The sequence below is a fragment of the Antechinus flavipes genome, chromosome X (genome assembly GCF_016432865.1).
Source record: "Antechinus flavipes isolate AdamAnt ecotype Samford, QLD, Australia chromosome X, AdamAnt_v2, whole genome shotgun sequence".
Lineage (NCBI taxonomy): Eukaryota > Metazoa > Chordata > Mammalia > Dasyuromorphia > Dasyuridae > Antechinus > Antechinus flavipes.
This window is the reverse complement of record NC_067404.1, coordinates 19327722-19341643: the sequence shown is the minus strand read 5'-3', so window position 1 is coordinate 19341643 and position 13922 is coordinate 19327722. Positions and strand designations below refer to the sequence as shown.

Here is a 13922-nt window from a genome sequence, read left to right as displayed (position 1 = left end):
GGTTGTCACAGAGGGGAATTATGATATGTCAAGATCACTTAATTCTAAAATCGCCGTATGTGATGTACAAAAGCACATTAACAATGTTTTCAAATTCATGTAGACTTAAAATGTACAACTCACCACACATACACAGACACACACACACACAGACACACACACACACACACACACACACAGACACACACACACTCAAAAGAGCAGCTTTTACTCTGGCCTTGTTTCCCTGCACTGTCAGGAGAATGAGCTGAGGGCTCATGAGTTGCACAAGCTGGCAGATGAACCTGGCTGTGATTCTTGTGGTTGAGGGTTAGGTTTCTCTAGGAAAACTTCCAAATTAGCTGGACATGCCTTCTTTCTGTCCTGGAGCATTTCTGAGTAGCAGTCCATGGCCTGTAAAACTGTCCGCTTCACTGAACAGCTTCGTTCACAGTCAGGATCGTTTTCTGACAAAACCTCTAATGCATGTGAAATTTCAGCCAAACAATCAGACAGAACCTTCGTTGTTAATATTCGCTCTGGGGCAGGCTCCTTCTCATTCTCCTTGCTCTCGACTTTTTCCTCTGGGAAGCACTGGGGATCTTCATTGGATGTGTCTCCTGAGTTATCCAACAGCTCTTGTACATCATCGAGGGTGACCTCCTCAAAGCCTAGTAGCTTTGCCAAGTGCTCGACTTCTGTAGCAATGGCCAAAATCTCAGACTCTACCTCAAAGAAATCATTCTCTAAATCAGGCCACACTTTACGCCAAACACTACTCAAGTAATGGCTATTCACCTCTGCCCAGGATATTTTGATATTGTCGATTGCCTTCATGATGTTATAATCCTTCCAAATTTCCCTGACTGAAAACTGCTTATTATTTCTGTTAACCTCAAGTACCTGACTAAACATGCACCTCAGATAATAAGCTTTAAACACTGCAAAAACACCCTGGTCCATGGGCTGCAGAAGTGAGGCTGTGTTTGGGGGAAAAAATAAGACCTCAAGGGGAATACATGTCTGAAGCGAGTCAAAATTTGACAGGTTGCCCATAGAACTATCTAAGATCAACAGTGCTTTGGGTTTAAAACCATATTCTGTGCAATAACACTGAACTACAGGACAAAAATGATTAACGATCCAATCATTAACCATGTCTGTTGTCACCCAGGCCTTTTTGTTGGACTTCCAGATAACAGGCAGAGTAAGTTTAGAAAAACCTCTCATATGTTTAGGAGTCTCAGAATGGTAGACAACGAGAGGCTTCAGCTTAATGTTTCCTGAGGCATTACTACCTAGCACGACGGTCAAACGATCTTTAGCAGCTTTCAAGTCAGCAGCATCCTTCTCTTCTTCAGAGAGAGCTCTGGAAGGCAAGCGTTTCCAGAACAGTGCTGTTTCACTCACATTAAAAACCAAATTTGGAGAATACTTTCCTCTCTCGATCACAGCCTTGAGTGCTGTGGGAAATTCTGCTGCTGCCTTAATGTCAGCACTGGCACTTTCCCCCATGATGCGAATATTATTAATCTTATTTCGTTTTTTGAACTTCTCAAACCATCCACGGGAAGCCACAAATGTTTTACTGGATTCTTCACCTGCCTGTGCTTTCAAATGATCAAATAAACTCAGAGCCTTCTGCATTATCAATGCCTGGCTTAGCGGCATGTTATGCTGTACCATGTTATCCACCCAAACACTTAACATATTCTCCATTTTCTCCATGACACTACTTCGGATTCGGGTCACCTTGGCAGCAGTGAGGTTACTAGAATTGTGCACGGAGGCCTTCACTCTGTCGGCTTGGTTTAAAATGGATTTTAAGGTTGACTGTGCCAGGCCAAATGAACGGGCCACCTCACTCTTCGTCTCTCCGGCTTCTACTCTCTTGATTATCTCGATTTTCCTTTCCAAAGAGATAGATTTGCGCTGGATTTTCTTCTCTGAAGCGCCACTACCGTCAGATGGGCGTTTGGAAGACATAATGAATGTGTCTAATTTCTCTGCCAAAACAAAAATTGAATGGATTCCGTTAAAGCCTGAGTAATATTAAGGCATGCTAAGAATAACTAGAGGGCTATCTGAGTCAGTCCCCTCCAAGCTATAGCATGGCACAATGGAAAGGGTACTTGATCTGTACTTGATGGACCTGGATTCAAATTCTTCTTTGCCACCTATATGATTCTGGACAAGTCACTGAATCTCTCTGCCCTTTGGTTTCCTCATGGGTAAAATGAGACAGCTGGCTCCGAAAAGGTCTCAGGCCCCACCCCTTCTAATTCTAATTCTGATTCTATGATCAGAGTGGCTTGGCTTACAACTCAGTGCTCCAGTATCTCAGAGAAATATGGAACTAAAGCTTAGAAATTTAAAACTTAAAACTCCAATTGAAGAACGAGCACAGAAACAGCAAGTGGCTTACCCAGGATCATACAGTCATGATGAGAGTAAAGGGCTCTCTAGCCTACTACAATCTCAAAAACGGAATAGAGAACTGATTCGATTCAACAAATATTTATTAAGCAGCTTCTATATGTATGGTATTGTGTGAGGCTTTGGAATAGAAAATTTGAATAAGAGATAATCCCTGCCCTCTTGGAATCTTTAGTACAGCAAGGGAATGGGACATGTAGATATTTATAATATAAATAATTTACTGAAATTGCATCAAGAGAAATGCATTACGAAGTTTGAGGGACATAAAAGTGTTTCTTATACGAGAGATCAGAAAATGTTTCATGGGGGAGGTGGCATTTGGTTGACTTTAAAGAGTAAGAATGGAAATCAATCAAGGAGCTGAAACTTTTTTTTCTTTTTCTTTTTTTGCTGAGGCATTTGGGGTTAAGTGACTTGCCCAGGGTCACACAGCTAGGAAGTGTTAAGTGTCGGAGACCAGATTTGAACTCAGGTCCTCCTGACTTCAGGGCTGGTGCTCTACCCACTGCATCACCTAGCTGCCCCAAGCTGAAACTTTTGTTAGATCTGGAGAATCAGTGAAAATCTTTAGACAGAGGAATAATAGAGAAAAACTCTTCTGACAACAGGATGAGGGACAGATTGGAAAGGGAAACTAATGGAAGGCTACTGCAAAAAATCCAGACGGCTGGGAATCAAAACCTACAGTAGGATAGTGACAACAGAAACAGAGAAATGGGCAGAGAGATATGGAGATGTAACCAGAAAGATTACAAAGAAATTTAAATTTTGATCCCGGAAACCTTGCAAGATATCTTGGGGTTTATGGGCTACATTTCTTTTAAGGACCATGCTTTAAACCAAAACGACGCACTCACTGATTGGGTCAGTAGGTCCCAGCCCAAGCTGCAACTGGTCATTGTTTGAGTCCCGATGCTCAGTGAGTACAAATAGCCACTGTTTCTGTTTTGGCCAGAAACCCTGAAAGTTATCCTTCTCATATTTATCTTATTTATTTTTCTGACCAAGTAAAAGAGGCAGAGAATGGCCTCTTATATTTCTTTGGGGAGAGCACCTGCAGATAAGGCTCTATTTGGACAAAAGAAAAGAAAGGAGGTAGGGGACAAAAGGAGGGAAGGAAGGAAGGGGGAAAGAGACAGGGAAAAGAGGAAGGCAGGCAGGCAGGCAGGCAGACAGGAAGGAAGGAAGGAAGGAAGGAAGGAAGGAAGGAAGGAAGGAAGAAAGGAAGGAAGGAGGAAAGGAAGGAAGCAGGGAAGAAAGGAAGGAGGGAGGGAGGGCAGGAAGAAAAAGAAAGAAAGGAAGGAAGAAAGACAAAAGCAAGAGAGGAAAAGGGAAGGAAGGAGGGAAGAAACAGGGGAAGGAAGGAGGAACGGGGGAAGGGAGGGATGGAAGGAAAAAAGGGGGAAAGGAAGGAAGGAGGGAAGGAAGGGGAAGGGAGACAGGAAAAGAAAGAAGGAAAGATGGATGGAAGGGAAGTAAAGAAAAAAGAGAAAGGAAGAAATACAAAAGAAAGAAGAAAAAAGGAAGAAAGGAGGGAAGGAAGGAAAAAGAGTGAAGAATAAAAGAAAAAGAGAGAAATAATAAAGACAAAAAGAAAAGAAAAGGGAAGAAAGGAAGGAAGGAAAAGAAAGAAGAAAGGCGGGAAGGAAGGAGGGAGGGAAAAGAGTGAGAGAAGAAATGAGGGAATGAGGAAAGGAAGAAGGAAGGAGGAGGAAGGGAGGGGAAACGGAAAGGAGGAAGAAATGGTGGAAAGAAGGAAGGAAGGAAAAAAGGAAGGAAAAGAAAGGAAGGAAGGAAGAGAAAGAAAGGAAGGAAAGAGGAAGAGAAGGAAGGAGAAAAGGAGGAAAGGAAGAAGGGAGGGAAGGAAGAGGGAGGGAGACAGGGAAAGAAGAAAGGAAGGAAGTAAAGAAAAAGAGAAAGCAAGAGAAGGGAAGGAAGGAAGACAAAAAGAAAGAGAAAAAAGGAAGGAAAGAGAAAAGGTGGGAAGGAAGGAGGGAGGAAAGGAAAGGTGAGGGGAACAAGGAAGGAAAGAGGGAAGGAAGGGGAAAAGAGGAACAAAAGAAGGAAGGAGGGAAAGAAAGAAGGGAAGGTAGGAGGAAAGGAAGGAAGTAAAGAAAGAAAAAGCAAGAGAAGGGAAGGAAGGAGGGAAGAAAAAGGGAAGGAAGGAAAGAGGGAAGGAAGGGGGAGGGAGACAAAGAAGGAAGGAGGGAGAGAGGGAGGGGGGAAGGAGAGAGAAGGAAGGAAGAAAAGAAGGAAGAAGCGGGGAAGGAGGGAGGAAGGAAGAAGGAGAAGGAGGGAGAGAAGGAGGGAAAGAGGGAGGAGCGAACTGCATTGCCCAAATGCAACTGACTAGTTGAGTCCCCAGTGGGGCAGCTACTGCTACTCAAGAGATATTTGTCCTTCCTTTTTAAAGAGGAGCATGACATCAGGGAGGTGATGACGTGACATGCAAGTGAATTGGGTTGAAGGGGGAGGACTGGGCGAGGGCACCGCCTCCCTTTCCCCTCCAGAGCTATCTGGGTCCAGTGGCCAAATATAGATTAGGACTGCTCGATATGGCTCCAGTTGCAGGGGGAAACCTGGCTCTTTTTAAGCTAAGGTCTTCAACAAGTTTCAGTTTGACTGCAGGCCTGTGCCCATTCACTAATTAAGGCTAGGTAAGAAATGAGGCAGAAAATTTCCTCTTTTACCAGGTCAAAAAAAGAAAAATCGATCTGAGAAGGGCCAATTGCTATGTACACTCCCTTGGAACCAAGTGGAGTCCACCATGACCAAATGAAAGTAGTATGCAAAAAGCCCAAAATGAAGGGAAAGAATGAATGAGTGCCAAAGAAGACAATGTTGAAAAGAGAGGGTTGGGCAGGAAAGCCAGGGAACAGCTTGTGAAAGATTTGGGGAGGGCAGAAGGAGACAGTGGAAGGAGACAGACAAATAAAAAAGATCAGAGAACCACAAGTTTCCTAGGAAACTAAGGGAGGAGACAATTTCTGTTTAGAATAAAGGGGTGGCAGAGAACATCAACCATTGAAGAGAGAGTAGGCCTGTGGATGTGGTCATCATACTTTTTGTATGTAGCATCGATCCAGTGTCATGAGGCAGTGTTCAAGACCCCAGAGGCTACAAGTCCAACCTACTCATTTGGGAGGTGAGGAAAGTGAAGCATATAACTTTTCCAGGATCATACAGCTAGGAGGTGTTGGGGCAAAACATAATCATGAGGACAGCCTGCCTACAGCATCTACTATGCTCCAGGCACTGTGCTAAGTGCTTTGCATATGTTTATCTCATCTGTTCCTCACTACAACCCCGGGTGGTCAGAGAGTGGGGTGGGCTGGTGATCTTATTATCCCCATTCTCCAGCTGAAAATACTGAGGTTGACAGAAGTTCAGCCTCTTGCCTAAGGTCACACAGCTTGTATCTGAGACCACATTTGAACTCCTGATTCGAGACCCGGCATGTTGCCCTCTGTGTCACCTAGCTGCTCATTAAAATACAGGTTTATAAGATATAACTGACTCCCAGGCCAGTGCCCCAACCACCAACCCAAGTCAGTTCCAATTCTTTCTGTCTAATGCTTTGGAAGAGAACGAAATTCCCGAACAATGCCCGAACCCTAGTGTGGCTGTTTTCCCAGAAAATTTGTAAATATTCCATAAGCCACCTAAGTAATAAAGGGTAAAGTCAACATTCACAGGCTTACAACAGATTTTAAAACATTAAGCCAACCCTGATCTTCAGAAGGGAAAACGTGTAGTATGCTCTTTAGTCTCATGCCAGGAAACATATTCTTCTTCTCACTAATGGAGCATCCCTCCCTGCTAATCCAACCGCAAAACTAATCATTTTGCAATATGTGCCCCGCAATGAAATTGGATTCTCTGAGACTTCCTTTTGCATCTTCCATTGGAGCCTTTTCCAAAGGGATCAACAGCTGAGAGAGAATAGCTTCACTTCCTTCTGAGAGTATCCACTAACAGTTTCAGAACTGGACTAAGCTTAGGCTCTTCCCCTAAGCCTCTCCAAGCACAGGTTTCACAGCGGACTCTAACTCACTTATCCACAAGCCCATTTCTATGGCACGGAGGGATAGACTGGAAAGAGGACTGGATTTGAAATCAGAGGACTTCAGTAGTTAAGAGTTTTGGCTCTGCCGCTGCTACCTGCGTGTAGTGGGCAACCTGAGTGAGGTTACATATGAGGAAGGCAATACACAGTTATATGAGTGCCTCCATTAGAGCTAGGAATTTGATCCTCACAAAAACTCTGGAAGAGGTAGGTGCTATTTAATATTAGCCCCACTTTACAGGCTCAAACAGCTAATAAGTGTTGTAGGCTGGAATTGAATTCAGAACTTCCTGACTCCAGGCCCAGTACTCTATCCAGACACCCTATTTAACTTCTCTGGGCCTCAGTTTCTTATTCTGTAAAATGAAAAATGAAAGTACTTGATATTGCTCATCTTCCAGCTCTAAGAAGATCAGAGTTCAAGTTCTACCTTTGGGACATACTGGTCTTATGACTGGGCAGGTAACAACTTTAATATTCTACGCCACTCCTATTCCTCACCACAAGCTCTCTACACTAATGAAAGCCCAGGTCCAGGCCTTATCACTTCACCTGGTTCTCAACTGAGTCTCAAACAAACAACCCTCAGGAAGGAGGCATTAGTTTTACTCCCACTTTACAGATAAGAAAATTAGGCTCAAGGAGGTTCAGATTGCTATGAAGTTTCTGAGGCAGAATTTGAATCCTGACCTCTCTGCCTCTTACAGCACCCCATCCACTGTGCCATGCTGCTTCTCCAGTCATGAACTTAGTGTAATGTGGGAATAATAGTGGATAAAGGTAAAAAGACAGAGGCCCCAGCAAGGGCAGACAGGAAGGAGAACCAACTGGCTAGACTAAAGAAAACAACCAGTGTAAGAAGAGGGACAAGGGGAACCTTTTGTTCATGCCAGTTCCCATAGTCCCTTCTTCTGACACTAAAGAATCTTCCCATCCAATATAGAAACAAACCCCGTTCCCATTTTGCTGTCACTGTCTTTGGATCCTGTATTTCTGATTCCTTTTTCCTCACTCACCATCAAGAAGGTTTTCAATCTCAGTGTGGGACAGATGTAGGACCAAGGGCAGATCTGCTCGATCCAGCTGGGTTATCAAGACAGGTTTGGAAACTGGAACTCCTGCTTATGGGAAGAGAAGGTGGTCATAGCTACAGTAGTTCAGCGAAAAGAATTCTGAAATCAGTCACTGTGTTCAGATAACGGTGGAAGGAAAGGAAAATTGCACAGATGACATATTTGCAGAGAAACAGAAAGACGGACAGACAGACACACAGGACACGGACACAGACACACAGACACATAGACATATACGAGCAAGCCAGGATCTTTCTGAACGGCAAATTCCTTCACATGTATATCCTGAGTAGAAAGAAGGATCCAATGTGGGCTGGGGTAGAGGATTTGAAGAAGGTCTTGACGTAGAATGGAAGGACTGGGTTTTTCAACTTCCCCTTGGTAGATAATAGGTAATGCCTAAAGACTGGATCATCTCTGTATTTGAACCCTGGGAAGGCATGGGCCTCCCAAGGATAGGAAAGGCACAGTTGAAGGGCAAGCTTCAGAAAGCTGCCTACTCCTATCTGTTCACAGAACAGACAAATAAATCCTACAGAGTAAAAATGCTCTATGTCTGTGGCCTGAAGATCTCTGAACATAAATCTGACTTGCTTCACTGACCTCAAGGCCAAGGCACAAAAGTCCTGAGAAGGCCGCTGAAAAGGATCCATCAAGATGAAGAAGCAACTTCTTGATATTCCTCATGTCAGTCTCAATAGATCACAGAGAAACAAATCTGAGCACAGATTTTAAAATCTGGCTTCCTTTAAATCTGAAATTCTTTGATTTAGGGTAAACCAAAGAAATCATGCTTTAATGAAGTAAAAATTCCCATGTTACTTTTGTCATTGTTAAAATCAAGCTCATTATAATGGGATTTCACTACCTTCAAGTAAAGAAACACTTTTTCATTACTCCCAAGGTGACTTGCCTACCATGAATTTTAGGTCTGGTAGAGGAGACTGTACTCACCCCATGTCTGTGCTTCTTGTGGGTGCAAAACCTTGCAAATATCTCCTCCGGTCCTCAAGTCGTTGAAGACTTAAATGGTGCAATTTCATCCCACACCATCTGAATGAATCCCTACCATCTTCAAAGCATTATGCTAGCATAAACAACACAGTCCTCGCATCTTAGCTACTTATGATCCTAATATCAGAGTTTAAATAGATGCACAAATTACCATTACACAAGGCAGTCAGAGGACTGACAGAGGCAAAAGATGCTCCGGGAATTTAGAAGGAGAAATAACTTCTGGCTGGGGTCATGAGGAATGATTCATGGAAAAGTTGGCATTTGATCTTGACGGCTGAAATTCAGAGGTGGGCCTGAGAATGGGAATGGCCTAAGCAAAGGAACAGAGACAGGAAAGCATGGCTACGATTGGGGCGGGGGAATGGCAAATAGAACTATTTGGCTTCCTCCCAGGATTGGTGGATGAGCAATAAGGTAAGATGAAGGTCAGCCTGGGAAGCCACCTTGCCCCTGCCCTCATCCTGAGTTCAGACTGCAACCTGTAAACAGTGGGGAGCCATGAAATGTTTTAGAGCATGAGAATGACATGGTGCACATGGCTTCTAGGAAGAAAGGAGAAGATGGTATGGAAAATTAACCAGAGACAGGAAGGTCAGTCAGGAAATCCGATCCTTTGAAAGAAGCCGCGGCAAGTTTCTGAAGAAAGAATCAATGTGAATGATTAGATGGAGGTGGGAGGAGGACCTAGGGAAAAAAGACACACAAGTGGGATGTCAGAAAGAGATGGCTTGATGGAGAAAAATGGTGGGTTGTTTTAAACGTGTGGAATTAGGATGAATAACAACTGGATGCCCAGGGGAAATTGTGTACATGGCAGCTGGAAACAGGACAGAAATGAAAGCAGAAATATATATGGGTGGCAATGGGAGGAGAGGCGATCTCCAAGGCAGAGAATAAGGGAGAGTTGAGACCACAATCTTTAGTGCTTTCTAAATGCAGAGGTGGAAAAAGGAATGAGCAGCGAAGTAGGAGAATCCTGTGCCAGCAAATAGTTCATTTCAAGAAGAAGGTAGGCAACAGCGTCAGATGCTACAGAGAGCTATGGGGCATGAGGATGGAAAAAATGCCAATGATTTTGTTACCCCACTGGTGTCCTCAAACAGAAGCTGCCCTGCCCCTTGACCATCTGAGTTGTCCTTCCTTGGACCAGCTCCTTGAAATCTTACTCCTCATGTGATCATCAGAACTACAGGCAGCATTCCGCATACAAACAACCGAGCAAAATAGCAGGACCCTGTTAAACTCGGTAAAAGAAATCAATTAGGTATATCTGAGATTTAGCTTACAATTGCTTATGAAATTTTTGTTTACGTTACATTTTTTCCTTTATTAGTACAAAGGCTTTTAAAAAGAAGGGGGGGGAACTGAAGAATACGTGTAACAAGAGAGGTCCATAGGTTGGCAATTATCAACTATACTAGCCTAAAACAAGTTTCCTTATGTTCCTGGCCAGATATAAAATCCTATATTTCGGAGTATATTATCATAATAATTCATGTTTACATAGCATTTCAAGGAACATTCTCATGTCCACAGTATACCAAATGAGGAAATCAAGAAAGAGTTGTTTTTTGGTTTTTTTTAAAACATCCAACTGCAGGGCTGCGATGGAAGGTGAGGGTAGGTCGGTGGGTGGGAGTTCTTACCCAAGGAGGCCACATTCCCATAATTCTCCAGCATCACGTCCCTGTAGAGCCTCCTCTGAGCAGGGTCCGGTAGCCCCCATTCCTCCTTTGAGAGATACACAGCCAGATCCTCAAATGTCACCAACTCCTAAAAGAACAGGTTCCTGCTGCCCCCAGGACAATCTCAGAAGTCTGCTTCAGGATGAGATGCACAGGCAGCAAGGGTGAGGTGCAGCAGCTCAGAGGACGTGCACAAGTGGATGTTAGAGTGGAGGGAAAGAGGGACACAGAGCATGGCACAGGACAAAGAACAGCCCGTTAGGAGAGCCTGGGTTCCATTCCTAGCCCTCCCACTAACCGATCAAGATCCTGCAGTCAAATCACAACCTTTCCACAATTCAGTTTCCCCATCTCTGAAATGGGAAGAATACAAGTCCATGTCCATGACCCAGGAGGAAGAGCCCAGGCTCCTAGGGGACCTGCAGCCCCTGGATGGCACAGTGCTGGGGAGAGATGTTGACAGAAGGAGCCAAGCCAACACTCAGGCAGCAGCAATGGAATCTTGGGAAGGAGGGAGGGGACTGGAGCTCACCTGAGGCCCAGCTATCAGGACAGCTACCATCACCTTGTGGGGAAGGGCAAGAACCTACTGAGTAGTTGGCACTAAGAAAAGTGAAAAGAGCCACGAGTGAGATCAAGCTTGGCCTCGGGCTCCCTCGCTGCACAGACCAGAGAGCCCCATTTCTCCCAGTGACAAAACCACATATTAAAGCCTACTTTTAAAATAGAGTTTTAATTCTCTGGAAGAAACCATCCCTTCAGGTGGAAAATTTCACCAGGGATTCCCAGAAGAAAGGAAAGGAGTTCTGTTAAGAGAGTTTGGGAAACCAGGATCCCTCTACCAATTTTAGTAGCATTTCCAAACTGTTGTGAGTAAATTCAGTAAAAGTAAATTGATATCAAAACAAAAACAAGAACAAAAACCCCACAAACCTAAGTATTTGCTTTAAATTAGTTTTAAATTACAAAAACCTATTTTAAAAGATTAAAATCCCTTTGGATGATAACTGTAAACTATAAGGGAACCATAGTAGAATTGTAATCTAACCCTCCCAGTTTACAGATGAGGAAACAAGCCCAAGAGGGATAAATCAATGCAAGATACGGTACAGAAGAGAATCCTGGGCTGTGGGCAAGGGACAAAATCTTTGCCTCAGTGCCTTTATCCTTGAAATGGCAACACATGATGCTATGGTAAGGAAAATAATCAAGAAGGTGTGATGTGGAGTATTCCAGGTGACACAACATTGGTGGCAGACACAGGACCAAAATGTCAATCTCCTAACTCCTCAGCAAATATTCTTTATCAACTCCCCTGGCAAATACCTTCTTTTAAGCAAGGGCCAGCTCTAGCAACTAGTTGTTCTGTAGAAGGTTCAAGTGAGAGGAAGAAGGGGTCACCAAGGGCACCTCCCACATATGCTAAGAACAGCTGGGGTTAAAGAGGGTACAGAAGTCCCGTGGATGACTGGTGATGGCCCAGAATGCAGAAGACGATTTTGGATTCTTCAACATCTGACTGAGCTCTGATCACTCCACAGTGCCTGCTTCAGCTGCCTTCATGGCTGTTGGAACATATCGCTTTAATCTGCCCATTCCTCTGAGGAAAGTCTTTGCAAGCTTGGAATAGACATATCACTAACTCACTGACAGGTCTGAGTCCTATAAGTTACCCTAAAACTGGTTTAGCCCTTCTGCTGAAAGGGTTCACTGAGATGTAGCCATTGTACATACTACAGGTTCCTGTAGTCACAGGTGAGACTTTGGTGCCTCAGGTGGACCCTAAAGGTAGATGAATAGCCCTGAAAAGGGCTTGGTAAACTCTGCCACTAGAGGTGCTAATCCTCTTGAACATCTCTATTTTATACTTTAGTTCTGTTCAATACATTCATATGGACTTGAAGGCAAATTTGAGACACAGAGCAAGAAATAAAACTATTTCAAAAACTGAAGTTGGTATATCTAAGAGAAGTTTGATCCGATCTTTAGAGAATTTGATAAATGAAAAAAGAATAGTTGATGTTATTTGGATTTTAAAAATAATAGTAGTAATCCTTTGAAAATCATGTGGAAGTCATACAAAAGGATTTTTGGCACCCTTTCAAAATTATCTGTGAAAATTTTCTTGGTGGGTGGTATTTCATTTTTTAAAATGATGCTGAAACAACTCAATAAAGCATTTTAAGACTCCTCTAAAAAAAAAAAGCCCCATAGACTGGTAAGGAAGGTTCTGGTTCACAACCCATGCCATGTGACATACCTAAAGAACACCCAGGCCCATTCCACCTGTAACTGCCCCGGGCCTCTGCAAACTCACGTCAACACTTCTCAGACACTCCGAGGATGCAGAACAGCAGCCCAAGAGAAGATGGGATACCAGAGGAGAGAGTAGTGGTAGCCAAGCAAGAGGAGGATAAATTCTCTAGTCGTGCAGGTTCGAGGACGTTTAGACAACACTCACTGTGTCCTAAGTGTGGAAGGTCTTCCTTGTTGCTCTGGAATCATGGAACTGGGGTCAGATGTTTATCATTTTTGAGTAACACAGGCAGAGCGTGCATCAACTATTACCTACAGCGATCCAAAGACCTCTAGGGAAGCATGTATTCCTTCCTCACCAACCACTGTCTAGCATCATTTAACACATATATAGGCCCAAACTTGGGCCTATGGATGGAAGGGCAACAAGAAGAAAAACCTAGGCACCTTCCTCAATAACACCAGGTATTTTCTTATTGGTCCTCACTATTCCATGTATCTGTCTTCCTTGGGATTATGAATGCTTTCAAAAATGAAAACACCAGATTATACACTAACCATACCTCTGGATTTTCAAAAAGTCAACGGAACCCTTCAAAAGACAAATATGCAGAAAAGAGCAAAAGGAAACACAGATGGAAACAGGAAATCACACATCATTGAATATAGAATTGGAAGGCATTTCGCATCATAAATGGAGAGCTTTGCCAGGGTCACCCAGATGATTCCTGGAAGAATTGGAAGTCAAACCCAGAACTCTTGGGTTATAGCCCTATGGCTTTCTGGCAATATTCTCTCCAATTTGAAGTTTTTCAAAAACTTTTGATTATTATTGATATAAACATTTTAAATTAATTATAATTTGGAGTCAATGATTTTATGTAAAACATTATCTAAAAGCAAATTTATAATGACTATATCCTATATAATAACATTATTGTACATAATATAAAATTATGTATAAGCTAGAGAATTGATTTGAATGGTTACTAAATTGAGAATGGAAAAAAGAAATTTGTAATACAATGAAAGCATAATTTTAAGCTTGTGTACTGAGACATACGAGATTATAAAATAAATACTGCCCTTTTCAGGGTCAGAGAAACAAGAATTTGATTACTACCATACTAAAGTCAACAAATACATTTGATTTTTTTTTCTTCTCTTACAGATGAAAGTAACAGTTTATGGACACCGAAAATAATTTATATTTGTCTTTGGTTTGGTCTACTTACTTGTCTCTCTTAGTTCCTGTTGATCAGTAAATGTTGAAAAAAAAACAACTAATTGGTGTAAGACACCAGCAAACTAATATACTGTAGCTACAAAGTGGTTCAACTCTTCAGGAAAATAATTTGGAATTATGCAAGAACATTTATTAATCACACATAGCCTCTGACCTTACTG

The 13922-nt window shown here is 42.9% G+C and overlaps 1 protein-coding gene across 10 annotated transcripts in view; it reads right to left on the bottom strand.

Annotated features, from left to right (window-relative positions):
* Positions 1 to 167: 167 nt before the first annotated feature.
* LOC127543097 (tigger transposable element-derived protein 1-like) overlaps positions 168 to 13922 on the bottom strand; it is a 53141-nt gene continuing 39386 nt past the window's right edge. For 4 of the 10 annotated variants that reach the window (XM_051969116.1, XM_051969115.1, XM_051969117.1 and 1 more), the window contains 5 exons: positions 12577 to 12754; positions 10792 to 10862; positions 10221 to 10347; positions 7501 to 7602; positions 168 to 1985 (listed from right to left, as the gene is read on the bottom strand). In XM_051969116.1, coding sequence (XP_051825076.1) covers positions 256 to 1985; positions 7501 to 7602; positions 10221 to 10347; positions 10792 to 10821 — 1989 coding nt within the window. In that variant the 5' untranslated portion in view covers positions 10822 to 10862; positions 12577 to 12754 and the 3' untranslated portion in view covers positions 168 to 255. The other 6 variants (XM_051969122.1, XM_051969123.1, XM_051969124.1 and 3 more) reach the window with 4 other exon arrangements.